General features: G+C 49.5%; 1 protein-coding gene across 16 annotated transcripts in view; it reads right to left on the reverse strand.

Annotated features, from left to right (window-relative positions):
- The window catches only part of svila (supervillin a), an 83,869-nt gene that overhangs the window by 48,787 nt on the left and 20,082 nt on the right, over nucleotides 1-15,000 (reverse strand). For 10 of the 16 annotated variants that reach the window (XM_063207131.1, XM_063207123.1, XM_063207134.1 and 7 more), the window contains exons 6-10: nucleotides 14,352-15,000; nucleotides 11,573-11,638; nucleotides 2,744-3,769; nucleotides 1,475-1,645; nucleotides 404-438 (exon numbers count right to left, since the gene is read on the reverse strand). The exon at nucleotides 14,352-15,000 is cut by the window's right edge and continues 96 nt beyond it. In XM_063207131.1, the coding sequence (XP_063063201.1) occupies nucleotides 404-438; nucleotides 1,475-1,645; nucleotides 2,744-3,769; nucleotides 11,573-11,638; nucleotides 14,352-15,000 (1,947 nt within the window). Of the gene's footprint in view, nucleotides 1-403; nucleotides 439-1,474; nucleotides 1,646-2,743; nucleotides 3,914-11,572; nucleotides 11,639-14,351 lie in introns of those variants that run through there. The other 6 variants (XM_063207137.1, XM_063207136.1, XM_063207138.1 and 3 more) reach the window with 4 other exon arrangements.

Genomic DNA, 15,000 nt, shown 5'->3' on the forward strand with positions numbered 1-15,000 from the left:
AATCCCACCTCAAAAACCTCCACATAAAAGCTTCAAACAAATCGCCTCGCACATAAGAAGCTGTGCATTCTTAGTAACTTTCTCACACACACACACACACACACACACACACACACACACACACACACACACACACACACACACACACACACACACACACACACACACACACACACACACACACACACACACACACACACACACACACACACACACACACACACACACACACACACACACACACAAGAAAGAGAGAGAACAGAACACGGCTTTGAATTAGCAACATACACACACACACACAAACACACACACACTAACACACATGAGCCCCCACTACCTGACACACACACATTCCAGCTTACCATACAACGAAAAGGAGAAAGAGAGCAAGCAGCAAGCTTACCTTCGCTGGTAGCAGGCTCCGGACTCACTCCAGACCTACAGGAGAAGAAGGAAACACAGATCCATTAGCGTAGCCCAACAGGTGTGACCAATCGATCGATCCGATCGGTCGTGACGTACTCTCATCAGAGCGATTAGGGGTCAATTGATCAGCTGGTCTCGACGGGGGAGTTAGACGGAGAGAACGTACGGTTACAGTAGGTCCCGGCCGGTCAGCGATCTACACGGAGAGCGTGTTAGCGGTAGATGTAGCTACGGTAGTTTAGAGACGGGAGACGGAGGTTAGCATGTAGCAAAAGCACGGAGAGGGGAGAGGGCGAGGGCCAGCCTCAGAGGCAAAACGTAGACAAGGTTAATCAGCTCTCCATGAGCGCAACAAAGACTCTTTCACAAGCGAAGGCCACACACACACACACAGACATGAACACAATACACACACACACACACACACACACACACACACACACACACACACACACACACACACACACACACACACACACACACACACACACACACGCAAACTTCGGATTATAATTCCATTTGGTCTCAAACGAGCCATGACCCTTCACCGCACACAATGAAGGAAAACCACGAGGCTCAGTGTGTGTGTGTGTGAGTGAGTGAGAGAGAGACAGAGGGAGGCAGATAGAGAGAGAGAGTTATTTTTCAGGACATTCCCATCCCGGGGGGTTATTAAATCACTGTGGACTACACACACCAATGGTAATTGTCCACACACACACTAGAGGTTCAGAGTACACACACACACACACACTTTTGGAATTATCAGTATCCACTGCAGGTGTGGGCCCCAAGGGGGCGTCGGGGTGTTAGGTGCAGAGGTTAAATGAGTAGCACCTTTACGTAAGACGATGTAAGGCATCAGTTTAATCACACTGGAAATGGTCAGAATATATAACCTTATACCTTCAAAGGTACAGTCCGCACATTTTCATACACACCAACTGAGTGTGTTATCACGCGTCACAGGGCACACAGCAAACACACACACTGGTCGTGCTGGTCGTGCTCCGGGTTGACTGTAGCGCCGGCGCGTACACACTCGTACCTATCGGAATCCTGACGCTCGGAGGAGGTGATTGGCTGACTCCTAAACCTCTCCGAGGTCTTTCTATCGTCACTGGCCGAGATGTACCGCCGTGGACGACGCCCCGCCCTGTCTGACCTCCAGGGTGCCACTGCGGGTGCAACCGCAGGCGGATCCTCTGATTGGTCATCACTATTGATTGGCGCAGAGGATGGCCAATGGCATAAGCACAGGAAAGGGGAAGAAAACAGATGAGGGACAGGAAACAGAATGGAGAGACCAGAGCTGTCAATCACAGAGTCAGACATCTAGGAAGGTACAAAGTCTTTATATTTTCATGAAATTTTCCTTCAAAAATGGTTTAGCTGATTCACTGATACTCTGAGAAGCTATTTATTCTATGTATTCTATTCTCATTAAGCTATCTATCTATTTTGAGAGTTTTGAGTGTTTATTTACAGAACCTGGGATTGACATCTCTGAGAAACACAAAGATAGAACAGAATAAACCGCTCATCCACAGGTGGACAGGAGGATGAAAGGAGAGGTGTGAGGAAGAAAGAAAAAACAATATACCATACTTAAAAGAAAGGAATAAGGAAAAAAGGAAGGAGGGATGGAGGGAAGGAGGAGGGAGAGGTGATCAGGTTTGGAAAGAGTGGTCAGGAGAGAATGTGCTAAAAAACTGACATGCCATCGACACCCGTGATTCATCCGTGTTAAACCTTCATCTTTTTCTTGTAGTTTCACACACACACACACGCACACACACACACGCGCACGCGCACGCGCGCACACACACGCACACACACACCAACACCCAAAAGTGTCAGAAAAGTATACCGATAAAAAACAAACTCCTCACACAGCAGAGAAAGCACTATTGCTTGCACACGTCAAACAACAGACAAACAAACAATACTGACATACAAAACATTAACATGTCACAAGCCGCTACAACCACATACACATTAAATAGTGAGAAGCTTTAGAATGAAGGCATGGTTAGTCAGGTGCAGGATTTCAACAGTACTGAGTGTTTGAGTTGGGAGTGCGTGTTAGTTTGCTGGGAGAGACAGCCCAGCTATTCGTCTTCACAGACACACACACATCCAGTGCAGATCGTCTTTGGAAAGTGTGTGTGCGACTCATTTGCAAGTGAGAAGACGAATATTAGTCTCCAAAAGCAGGCAGACTTCTCGTCATTAGTCTTGTTACCAACAAAGCGTGCTGAGACACACCCACACAGTAGAGACACATAGAGAGGGAGCTGCAGTGGGCTGCACCTACAGTTCTGCCTTTCGCTGGTAGGTGGCGCTGGTTCCCTGCAGGTAGGTGCTACGCAGCTGGGCCACGGACACTCTGCTCTCTCCCTCCTCCAAGCTGTCGTCCGGGGATTGTGTGCGTGCCTGAGTGTGAGAGTGAGCGTGTGTGTCGGTGTGTGCGGTAGGCTTCTCCTGCTGCTGCTGCTTGGGAGCCCAGGTGTGTGTCTGGACGTGTGCAGGCGGTTGGGAAGAGGAAGAAGTGTGTGTGTGAGTGTGAGCTTGTGTGTACGGAGGAGGTTGTGTGTAGGGCACCGGCTGAGCGTTAGTGGTCGGGGCGTAGGCGTGGTGCCCTGCTTGACCTGAGGTGGGCGCCATGGTGTGCTTGTAGACGGGCGCGTGGTGGTGGATAGGAGTCGGGGCGTTGGCATGGGAGTGTGAAGGCTGGTGCCGCGGTGGGGACTCAGAGTCCTGGTAGTCTTGGTAGTCCTGGTGGTGATGGTGGTGGTGGTGGTGGTGGTAGGCATCCGGGGCCTGGTCTGACACCCTGCTCCTCCTCTCCCGGCCTGTAGATGGCGGTGTCGCCTCCATCGCTGCTGGGCCTCCTCCACGGTGGTGGCGCGTAGGGGAGGCGCGTCGTGTAGGAGAGGCGCGTCGTGTAGGAGAGATGCGTCGTGTGGGAGAGACGCGCCGTGGTGGAGAGTAACCACCACCACCGCCACCTCCTCCTCGCCGGGGGTCGTCCACGCTGCGCTCGCGTCTCCGTACCTCAGAGGGGAGCACCGCCTTGCGGCTACGCAGCAGCCCGTGAGTGGGCACGCCGTCCGGCTGGCCGTCCATCTGTACCTGTGGCTGTGGCTGCTGGTCCTGATCCTCCAGCTCTCTACCCCCTCGGCCCATGGACAGGTAGGAGTCTGCGGGTGGCCCGCTGCGGTGTGTGGGGGCTGGGGCTGGGGCTGGGGCTGGGGCTGGGGCTTGGGCAAGGGGGGCTGGGGGTGAGGTGGTGTGCGTGGCGTGATCACGGTATCCACCACCGCGCTCCCTGCCACGGATTCTTTGGATGTTTGAAAGTGTGTGTGTGTGTGTGGAGGAGGGGAGGAGAGAAAAACAAATTAACACACAACCCACATAGTAATGGGCAAACACACACACACACACGTCTTTCACACACATTTGGAACAAACACCCACACAAATGTTCTGTACCTGCTGAAAGCATACAGTAGCTACGGCGCATCAGGCATTCATCCACACACAGACAAAAGTGTGATTTCCAACACAAACACACACACGCACGCGCACGCGGGCGCACACACACACACACACACATCTTCAAAACAAGGTGTCCTTTACAATCAATACAAATCCTGTTTTCACTTCTTATGTCGTTTCTGTCTGTCTGTCTGTCTGTCTGTCTGTCTGTCTGTCTGTCTGTCTGTCTGTCTGTCTGTCTGTCTGTCTGTCTGTCTGTCTGTCTGTCTGTCTGTCTGTCTGTCACTCATCTTGGTGTAGAGGAAGGATGGGGGGGGGGCAGAGGGCTGTGGTGGATGGGGGGGGGGTGCAGAGGACTGTGGTGGTTGGGGGGGGTGTGACTAGAGGAGGGGGGGGGGGGCAGAGGAGCATGGGAATGAGTGGTTAAGGTAATGCAATAAGAGGGGTCAGCACCACGCCTAGAGCACAGCTGATGTAAAACAGATGGGGAGGGAAACACACCTATAGACACACATACACTCGCATTCACGCACGCGCACATCACACATCACACACACACACACACACACACACATCACACACACACACACATCACACACACATCACACACACACACATACACACACACACACACACACACATCACACACACACCAAACACACACACATACACACACACCAAACACATCACACACACATCACACACACACACACACACACACACACACACACACATACACACATCACACACACACACGCAGACACACACACACACACACACACACACACACACACACACACACACACACACACACACACACACACACACACACACACACACACACACACACACACAGACACACACAGACACAGACAGACACACACACGTGCGCGCGCGCACACACACACACGTACACAGACACACCAGCAGACACGCGCGCGCGCACGCACGCACGCACACACACACACACACACACACACACACACATACACCGAGGTCCCACACACACACACACACACACCAGGCACAGATCCATGGATACACCCACACACAAAGCCACACACCCTTAAGCTGATTTCTCAAGAAAAATAAACCGCCTTCAACACACCAGCATACCGAAAGCCCTCAACAAAACACATCTCAGATTAAGCCAAATGAAAGGGTACCGTGAAAGATACACATACATCCTTGTCCCAGTCAAATAAACACACAGTCTTATGCCCCTAACATGCTGTTCAACAAGCTGTCAACAAGGTATTGATGTCCTTCCCAAGTAAATGACATAATGTAAACCAATGAAGCAAAGGAAATGATGGGTCCTTGTCTACAGTTTGTGTGCGTGTGGGCGTGTGTGTTTGATGTGTGTGTGTGCGTGTACGTGTGCGTGTGTGTATGTATGTCTGTGTCTGTTCTTGTGTGTCTGTTCTTGTGTGTCTGTTCTTGTGTGTCTGTTCTTGTGTGTCTGTTCTTGTGTGTCTGTTCTTGTGTGTCTGTTCTTGTGTGGCATATGCAAGAGAGGTTGAGAGAGAGTGCACGTGTGTGTGTGTGTGTGTGTGTGTGTGTGTGTGTGTGTGTGTGTGTGTGTGTGTGTGTGTGTGTGTGTGTGTGTGTGTGTGTGTGTGTGTGTGTGTGTTTGTGTGTGTGTGTGTGTGTATATGTGCGAGTGCGTGTGTTAGACAGAAACCCAATCTGTGGTGGTGGCGTTGATGTCCCAGCATGACTGTGGCATATGACCTCTCCTCACCTACCAAAGCGGTCAGACTGACCAGCTGACCATGTGGACTCAGACAGACAGCCTGACACCTAGTGGCCCCTGGCACAGGGGATGGGGGATCAGTACCAGACAGACTGACACCCAGTGGACTCTGGCACAGGGGATGAGGGGTCAGTACCATACAGCCTGACACCCAGTGGACCCTGGCACAGGGGATGAGGGGTCGGGACCATACAGACGGCAGACAGTAGATACCAGTACCAGTACCGGCAAGAGCACTGGCATCAAGCTGGCCATGACACTCTATGACCTTGGTCTGCAAACAAAGGTCTGCGGGCCAGATCCAGCCCAGGCATGGACAACATTTGGCCCGCCATGTGGTTGGAACAAATGGTAAAACAGATACCGCATGTGTGCTATCTGTGGTCATACGGTCAGTTGATTTGTTTGGCCCTCAGCCTCATTTGCCATACATAATGTGCCCCCTTTGGAAAAAGAATTGGAGACCACAGCTCTATGAGAACATGACGACCAGTCCTGAAGAAAGCCCACACCTCTACAAGAGGGCAATTTTAGTCCTCTGTGGTCCTTTAGTCCTCTGTGGACATGTCACAAATTTGCACATTCGCAACATTATGGAGTGCCATGGTCAAGAAACAGTTTTTCTCTTCACCTAACGAGGACAACAAGAACCTTAATATTTTTAGGGACCAGTGCATTGGGACATACTGGACACAGGCCAGGAATTGAGTTGGGGGGTATCTGACCTTGTTGGGTGGGGGGTGGCGGCTGGAGGGGTAAGTGGCAGTTGATGGCCAGAGTGGCCAGGTAGGCTCAGACCGTCTAACACCCAGTACACCATTAACTCAGAGGACAGAGGTCAGAAACACACACACAGACTAGCGGTCTGAGAACTGCGTAGCAAACTGGACATTTACGAGACTGAGAAAAGGATGAACCATGGAAAGGTTGGCCTTAATTGGCATTAGTATTTTATGACCGCAGCATTTGAACACACAGCAAAGGCCAGGTATTGAGGTGAGAAGGGAGGAAGTGGTGGAGTCTGGGGTACTATGGCTCAATTCGAAACAGGGAAGGCAGCTGTCCTTCCAGAGAGCTAACTGGACATCGAGTCATGAAGTGTGGATCGAAACGAAAAATTGCTTTATTTCCTCCCTCGGCAGTTGACTGCATTTGTGGGCGTAACGGGGATATTTGAGGTCAGCATCAGATGCTGACTTCGCTGCCTTGGTACCCAACATGCTGTGCGCCACCTCCCTCTCAACCGGAAACCTGAAAAAACAAACATTGCTACTACCCAAGCTACTACCTTATCATACTCTTTATTCTGACACTTATGTATGTAGATATTGAAAATCGAATGGATAAATCAACATTGTAGTATCTAAATATGCTGTCGCTAGATCTATTTATAGCCTATTCTACGATTCCACCGTCTGACGATCATTCACCGTTCAAATAGCATGCGTAAGCTAAGCGCTAACGTGATGAACGTAACTCCCGCCATAGAATCGCCGTAACATCAAATGCGCAAGGCGGCGCACTCGTTAGTGCCGTTCGTAACGGCTGCTTCATCAGCTAACTTCACCTATCTGATCAGTGACCTGTTTATGTAGGAGGAGAGTCATCGAGTCACTGCCTCCCGTTTCGAATTGAGCCCTAATCTAGCATGACTACAGCATATGACCTGTCCTCACCTACAGTACTCACAAGGTCAGACTGACAAGTTGGGGTCAAGTCAGACTTAACCTTCAGCACTCCCTGGCTCAGGACCACACACCATGACATAGAGCATCAGAGTCAATTGATGAATTCTTATAATAATTCATGTTGTCATTTATTTTTTTATTTTTTTTTATTTTGATTTCTAACAGGGAGTTCCCAATGAATGACACTTTCTGTCATTCAATCTGTTGTGGAGCAGTGCAGCATACTGCGTGGCACCACCTCCCCTAGTCTCTCCCAAGAGGTCAGGGGGCAGGTGGGCTCTCAGACAGCCTGACCCCGCAGCACACTCTGACTCAGGGCAGCAGGACTGGCGATAGAGCATTCAAGGCATTTGCCCGAGGGACTAGTGGTGATTCTGGCCTGACCTTTCCCTTTATGTAACAGTATCAGTCCTCATGTAGCTACAGCAAACCTCTCAGAGCCAAATATAAATATTAATTTCGGACAAAATAACACCAGGAGTTCTCATCCTTTTGAACCAATTGGACCTCATCATAAACCTCCAAACACTCACCTGACCTCATCATAAGCCTGTCAACGTCCCCCTTAGTATAAAAAATGAAGTGGACTAATGCCCCCCAAATGGCAACTAAGTACTGCCCCTGCTCACCTGTATCCTTCTTGGGCTTTCACTTCACTCACCTAATGCCCCCCCCTAGGACTCCCCAATGCCCCCTGAGGGGCTTTGGAGCCCCCGTTGAGAAACACTATTCTACGCTTGGTCAGGCGCCACTATAGATCCTAACCCTGTCCACAAACATCCTGGCCCAGTATTGCATCATCCATGGCAATTGGCTCATCCATGGTGCTCACGAAAGGCCACTATACTATAGTGTAGTAGATCCGTATGGATTATGCTCGGTCACCACAACACACTAGAGATCAGTAGGGCTTTAACGTAGGTCAATATAGCATGCTGTAAATCCACAGGGGTTGCTATAGGTCACCATAGCCTGATATAGATCTGAACAGGTTATGATGGGTCAGTACTGTGTGCTGTGGTATGTCTGAATGGCTTCTTTCACTCCAAATTAACAGCAGGTTTTGTTTGATTGTAGATCAAGATAGGCAATGGGCAAACTCTCAAACTCAAAGTTAAGCGAATAATCAATACACCACACTATCAGATATCAAAAAGAAAATGAAATGGTTTGTCATCTCGAATCCACTCCGTTTCCTACACAAAGCCTACTCTTGTTCTCAAACCACATCATTTGTAGTTGTTTTACTCAAGCCAAGTCTTCATCTCTCCATCAGACTCCTGTTATATCAGACTCCTCTTACACCCTTACTTAACTACAGCTAAAATAGTCCCCATTTACCTCTGCTCCCGTTACCCATGATGCTTTGCGGGTAGCTATGAGTGGTGGGTGTGGTGGTGGGGTGTGGCAGACACAGAGACCGGGGGTGCAGACTGAGTAGAGAGAGAGACGGAGCAACAGAGAGAGAGAGAGAGAGACAGACAGACAGACACACATGCAGACAGATAAAGAGAGACACAGCGAGAGAGAGAGAGAGAGAGAGAGAGAGACAGAGAGCGCGAGAGAGAGACAGAGAGCGAGCGAGAGAGACAGAGAGCGAGCGAGAGAGACAGAGAGCGAGCGAGAGAGAGAGAAAAGTAGTGGTATGGCGCGCTATAATTCAGTGTAATTCTATTCCCCTTGCCGTAGCGGAGGGGTGCGGAGCAGACAGTGGGGCATTAGCAGGGCTTAGCGTCATGTGTAAGAGGCTCTCAGGCTACCGCTGCTGCTGCTCCACACCACAACAGCTAAGCATGGCTTTGGCGGAACAAAGACTGCCAAAACACACACACACAAATACACACGCACACACGCACGGGAAACGCACAGGCACACACGAGTGCACATACACACGCACACAAGCATGCACGCACACACACAAATCATGTTCACATAAAGGTACAGTTCCCTTCACTACCCGCAGCTTTGAACAATGGCAGCACACACATGAGAGAGCAGAAGTGTCTCCAACACAAACTAACTGCAACTCTTCAGGCCAAAGCCTGCTGCGCTGTGCTGCATTGAGGGGTGAACTGGCTTCAACAGGGTGATGATTACAGCTTAGTAGAGCGTACTTTGGCAACGAGAGCTGAGTGGCAACAAAAGCCACTCTTTGCTATTCTATGCTCAATTGTATTACAGTACATCCCATTCCAGTCAACTCTTTTCGAAGTTAAAAGATTGAAAAATAATGACTAATTGTATAGCATAATTCATAAAATCATAGAGCTCATTGTGCTGTAGCAGAATGAATATATTTGATTGTATTTAATTCCAATCAGCTCCATTTTGCTCTACCAGAGAGGGAAGAATTATTCTTGTTCGCTCTCTACCACATTCTACCGCATGTAAGCAGAGAATAGAATGATGATAATAACTCCATTTGTATAGCACAAGTCGTACAAAAAAATCTGGAATTCTATTCAACTGTAATCAGTTACATTCTCTCCCACCGCAGGTACGCAGATAACTGATTGATACTCAATTTGTATAGCTCAAATCGTACAATCAATGTGGAATTCTATTCAACTGTAATCTGTTCTATTTTCTTCTACCACAGGTGAGCAGCAGGGAACTGCACTGCGGTGCCCTCTCTGAGCCTTTGTTGCTGTGCCTCAGGTTAAGAAACGGAGGAAAAACAAGACATCAAAGACTCATTCTGCTTTCCTCTCTACCTCCCTCCCCTCCCACCCACCCAATGGATCCCGCTCCTGCTCTCTCATCTCTCCCCTGCCCTGCAGTCTTTACATCAATGGCTAACTGTTCCAAGGTGCACCACCGATATAGCTTAAAAAGGAGCAAAGAGGATAGTGTGTTTTGTTTGACCTCTACTGCATATTTTTTTGAGTTAAACCACTCAAACATTTTATTGTTTAGTTTAACTGGACACCCCCATGGAATGTTCAAAGATAACTATGTCCTTGGGCTATGAACAGACGGTTGAGATGTTTGACAAAGCACTTAGACAAAAGGGAAAAATGCCTAATGTTAACAAATGAGTATGACCTTAAGTGCACATATGTCTGGTTTATGGCCGCTAGTGGGATCTGTGCCAGTCCCAAACGCTTGTTACACTCTACAAACATTGTGGTGGTCCTCCAAAACTTTTCTGACCTCATACTGCGTCAGTGGACATTGGACCACTGCACATCATCCAAGAAGTACACAAAGTTACACACATACACAGAGGCCACAACAACAACAAAGAACTACACTTTAAAGCAAACTGCATAAGAAGTATTACTGATACAGCCATGTACACACACACACACACACACACACACACACACACACACACACACACTGTATCTGTACAACAGGAGAGCATGGTCATATGGATGAAGGATGATGGATGATTGATGGGAAACTGTTCACCAAGTCAGCGTTGCGACTGCTGACTGACTGACAGCTGAATAGATGAAATGGAGATGGAGATGGCTTAAGGTCATGGATGCCACTCCGATGGGGGTTGGATGGGGGGCACAAGGACCGGGGGCCACTTATTAGTAAGGTCAATTAAAAAAATGGGGCACAAAATGGGACGGAAGCTGTATTTTTATTTCACACATAATGGACGCACGGCCGTGTGAATGAACTCCACGCCACTCCAAACCAAAAAAAAACACCCCAAACGTAAGCCACAAATAACAAAACCAAACAAATAAACACAGCAAGAACTCGGTAAGCCCAAGATTAGCTGTATGGGGGGCAGACGTGATCGTGGCGGGGGGTGGGAGCAGCAAAAGGGAGGAGGTGGTAATAAAAAAAGAGAGGACTGTAGTCTAGGTATTAGGAGGCCAGGGTGGGTGTGGGGTGCTGTTAAAACTGTAAAACATTGCCAGCCGATTACACGTAAAACAGTAAGTTGCCCTGCTTCCTTAAATTTGTAAGTTCACTCAACTAGAGAAGGCCTTGAGTTGAGTTAGCTTACAAACTAAAAGCAGCAGGGCAACTTGCTTTTTTAACGTCTAACTGTTTATTAAAGTTTTACAACAAAGGGCTGAGAGTAGAGGTGATTAGGAGGGGGCAGATTTTTGGGGTAGAATAAGGCGAAGGGGGAGTAGAATGGGGACAGGGGGGCGGAAAAAAATGGCAGAATAAAGGGGGGCGGCAGAAGGGGGGTGGAATGGTAGCAGGGAGGGAAGCCAAAAGGGGGCGAATACCTGGAGGGCCAGTTGATGGGGGACAGGGTGTCCCCCTCCCGATCGGTCTGCAGTGACCAGCTGGGGCTGAACACAGCAGAGAGAGAGAGAGATGCCGGTCAGAGACCAAGGCCATACGCACGCACGCACGCACACACGCACCGCATGCACGCTCGCACGCACGCACACACGCAATCAGCCTCTACTCTACACCATTCTGCTGCTTTAAAACACACACACACACGTACATACACGCAAGCTCACACAGACACACACCCATGCACCCACACTCTGTCACATATACGCACGAACGTATAATTCTGCTTGACACTTGACGGACTACAGTACAGGGAAATCTCATCTCGCACACAGTCCTTATCCATCATCCACGGTGGACACACATTCCACAAGTCACGGGCACACACACACAGGCACACACATCACTTCAAACATCTTCCACGCATACCATGAAAGGATCACTTTGGAAAGGTGAGACTGTTGAAACTGATATGTCTGTTGGACTGAGGAGTGGGGTGGTGGTGGGCATTGGCCTTGGCCTTCTAAGAACGTACAAAGCCATGTGGACAGCCTATTATGCAATGACACTGTATAATATTCAGTTATAACGCTGAAAGGACCAGCTATGCTGTAATGGTATACGGCATAGTAATGACATTACATTACATTTAGCTGATGCTTTTTGCTGATGCCAAAGGTACTTAGTTAATTACAGGGTACTGGTTACAATCCCTGAAGCAATATAGGGTTCAACGCCTTGCTCAAGGGCACTTCAGCCATGGATGGAGACGTAGGGAGAGGCAAGGTTGAGATACGTCTTATACCCTCTCTCTTAAGGTAACTGATTAAATGCTCTGACTAGATGAAAAAATATAGCCAAACACACACACACACACACACACACACACACACACACACACACACACACACACACACACACACACACAGACACACACACACACACACACACACACACACACACACACACCCCTGTCCACACACACACACACACACACACACACACACACACACACACACACACACACACACACACACACACACACACACACACACACACACACACACACACACACACACACACACACACACACACACACACACACACACACACACACAAATCTAATCAATGTGTGGTGACGATGATATTTTCCATATACATTAATATCAATTCCATCAAGGTTTTCTGCGTGTGCACACTCATGCACGCGCACACACACGTTCATACACCCACAGGCACACACGCACACACACAGCAGAAATAGCCGCTTAGCGATCACTTGTATCTGATCGTCCAGCATATTGGCTCATCCATCCTCATTAGGGGTCTGCATAGGTGGCTGCATCACGGAGCACAGGACTCAATTTACTGAGTGGAAGAATGTGTGTGAGCGCACACACAGACAACGGTAGACACACATAAACTCATAAGCACGCATGCACACACGTACAAACGTACACACACGTACACACACGTACACACACGTACACACGCACACTTCATAATACATGGACACACAGCTGCCTTGAGTCAAAAGTTGCTGACGCAGGGAAACAGCCAGACTATTTAAGTCGCCCCAAAAGGCATTGAGGCAGGCCACTGACTGTACAAGAGCCAGTTGTATGCAGTTTGCAGCGCTTGTTCTCTGGGTCCTGCTTTGCACAATGAGAACACAACATGACACACAGTAACACCATTTAATAAAATAATAAACCACTTGTGGAGTGTGTGTGTCTGTAAGTGTCTCTGTGTGTATGTCTTAAAGACAGTGGGGCAATGCTATCTATGGAGCTTACTTGACAATATGCTCTTTGTCGTATGCGCTTTTGTGAATTTGTTTCTTTACAATTTCTTTTGGAACGCTGCTGCGCCATGCGCTTGTCAGAGTGTGTGTGTGTGTGTTTGTCTTTCTGAGTGGGCCGAGTGTGTCTGTGTGAGTGTGTTAGTGTGTGTGTTTCCTTGGCAGTCAGTCCAGTCGGAGGGGAGTCTCTGCAGAAGTCCTTATGAGGAGTTGTATGCGCCTTGAGCTGTGATTCTCCACCACCCTGCAATGCTCTGCTCTTCATGGTAGCGGGTATGCAGATGCATCAACCACTACACATTCATCTGTCCTGTAATGCTGCTAAGTTGTTTACGACTCTTTCCAAAATATTTGGATTTGCCTGCCTCTCCGATCCTGACAGAAGCAATTAAATGTGCTGCTTGTGTACGAGGTAACTGTAAATATGTATGTTTTTCTTTTGGGGGCTGCATTTGCACAACAGTGTCTGTATTCATGCACCTGAGTGTGTGCATGCATGTGTGTACATGTCAATTCATTAACTACTTGTTTGCATGTGTATATCTGTGTGTTTGTTTGGATCTGTTTACACATGTTTAGCTGTGTGTACATGCACTGCTACATGTTAATGTACGCATAGCCTACTTTCCCAGGTTGGGGTGTGGGTTTGCAAGTCTGTGTCACAGTCTGTGTATGCCTGACCGCTATGAAGCCAATGTGGTGCCCCTATACCTCATTGGTGCCCCCTTTATGAACAATAACTGTTAACCCTCTGAGGTCTAAGGCCTTTCAGAGGCTTTTAGGCTGCTTGCACCACTGCAAATAGGCTGCTTTTAGGCTGCAAATTGCCCTCTGATTGCCCTCTGATTGGTGCCCCTGGGCCCTGTGTCACTGGCCCTTATGGGTAATCCGGCCATGGTATCCGTATTTTTTATTTCTTTGTGTGTGTGTGCGTGCGTGTGTGTGTGTGTGTGTCCTCTTACCCGTGTCTGTGAAGGATGTTCTGCGCCTGCTGCTCGATGAATAGATCGCCAGGGGAGGAGCTGGACCTGTGGGAGGAGCCAGAGACGTCCATGTAGGCGGAGCTAGAGTCCTGAGAGACCACACCCCCTCCTCCTCCTCCTCCACCTCCTCCACCTCCTCCTCTCTCCAGCGCCCTCCGCTGGTTCTCCAGGTTCATGCGCCTCTCCCTCTCAGACAGCACGGCCTCCGTCTGGGAGTGCGTGACGTACGGCTGCGCGGTGGTGTTATGCGTCATGTCCGAAGACGGCGGGTAGGTGACCAGACTGGACGACCGCGTCGATCTTTGACCTCCATAACCCCCACTTCCTCCTCCTCCTCCACCTCCTCCACCAATCACCTCCTCCCGTGCGGCGGAGGAAGGCGGGGGCAAGCTGCGATCCGAGCCGTCCGATTGTCGGCGGCGCGCGGCGTAGCGGCCCGTGTAGTCTGGCTCCACCGCGGCGTCGGGCTCCAGGGAGATGCCGTAGCGCTCGGCCAGCTGCCGTCGCCGCTCGGCTTTGTAGCGGGCGATGCGCTCTGCCTTGGAGTCACCCAGCAGCAGGGCCGAGGTGGAGGAGGACGCGGGTGGAGCCATCTGCTGGTGCGAAGGGGGATTGGCATCGGAGCGCG

Source organism: Engraulis encrasicolus, chromosome 9 (assembly GCF_034702125.1).
Source record: "Engraulis encrasicolus isolate BLACKSEA-1 chromosome 9, IST_EnEncr_1.0, whole genome shotgun sequence".
Taxonomy (NCBI): Eukaryota; Metazoa; Chordata; class Actinopteri; order Clupeiformes; family Engraulidae; genus Engraulis; species Engraulis encrasicolus.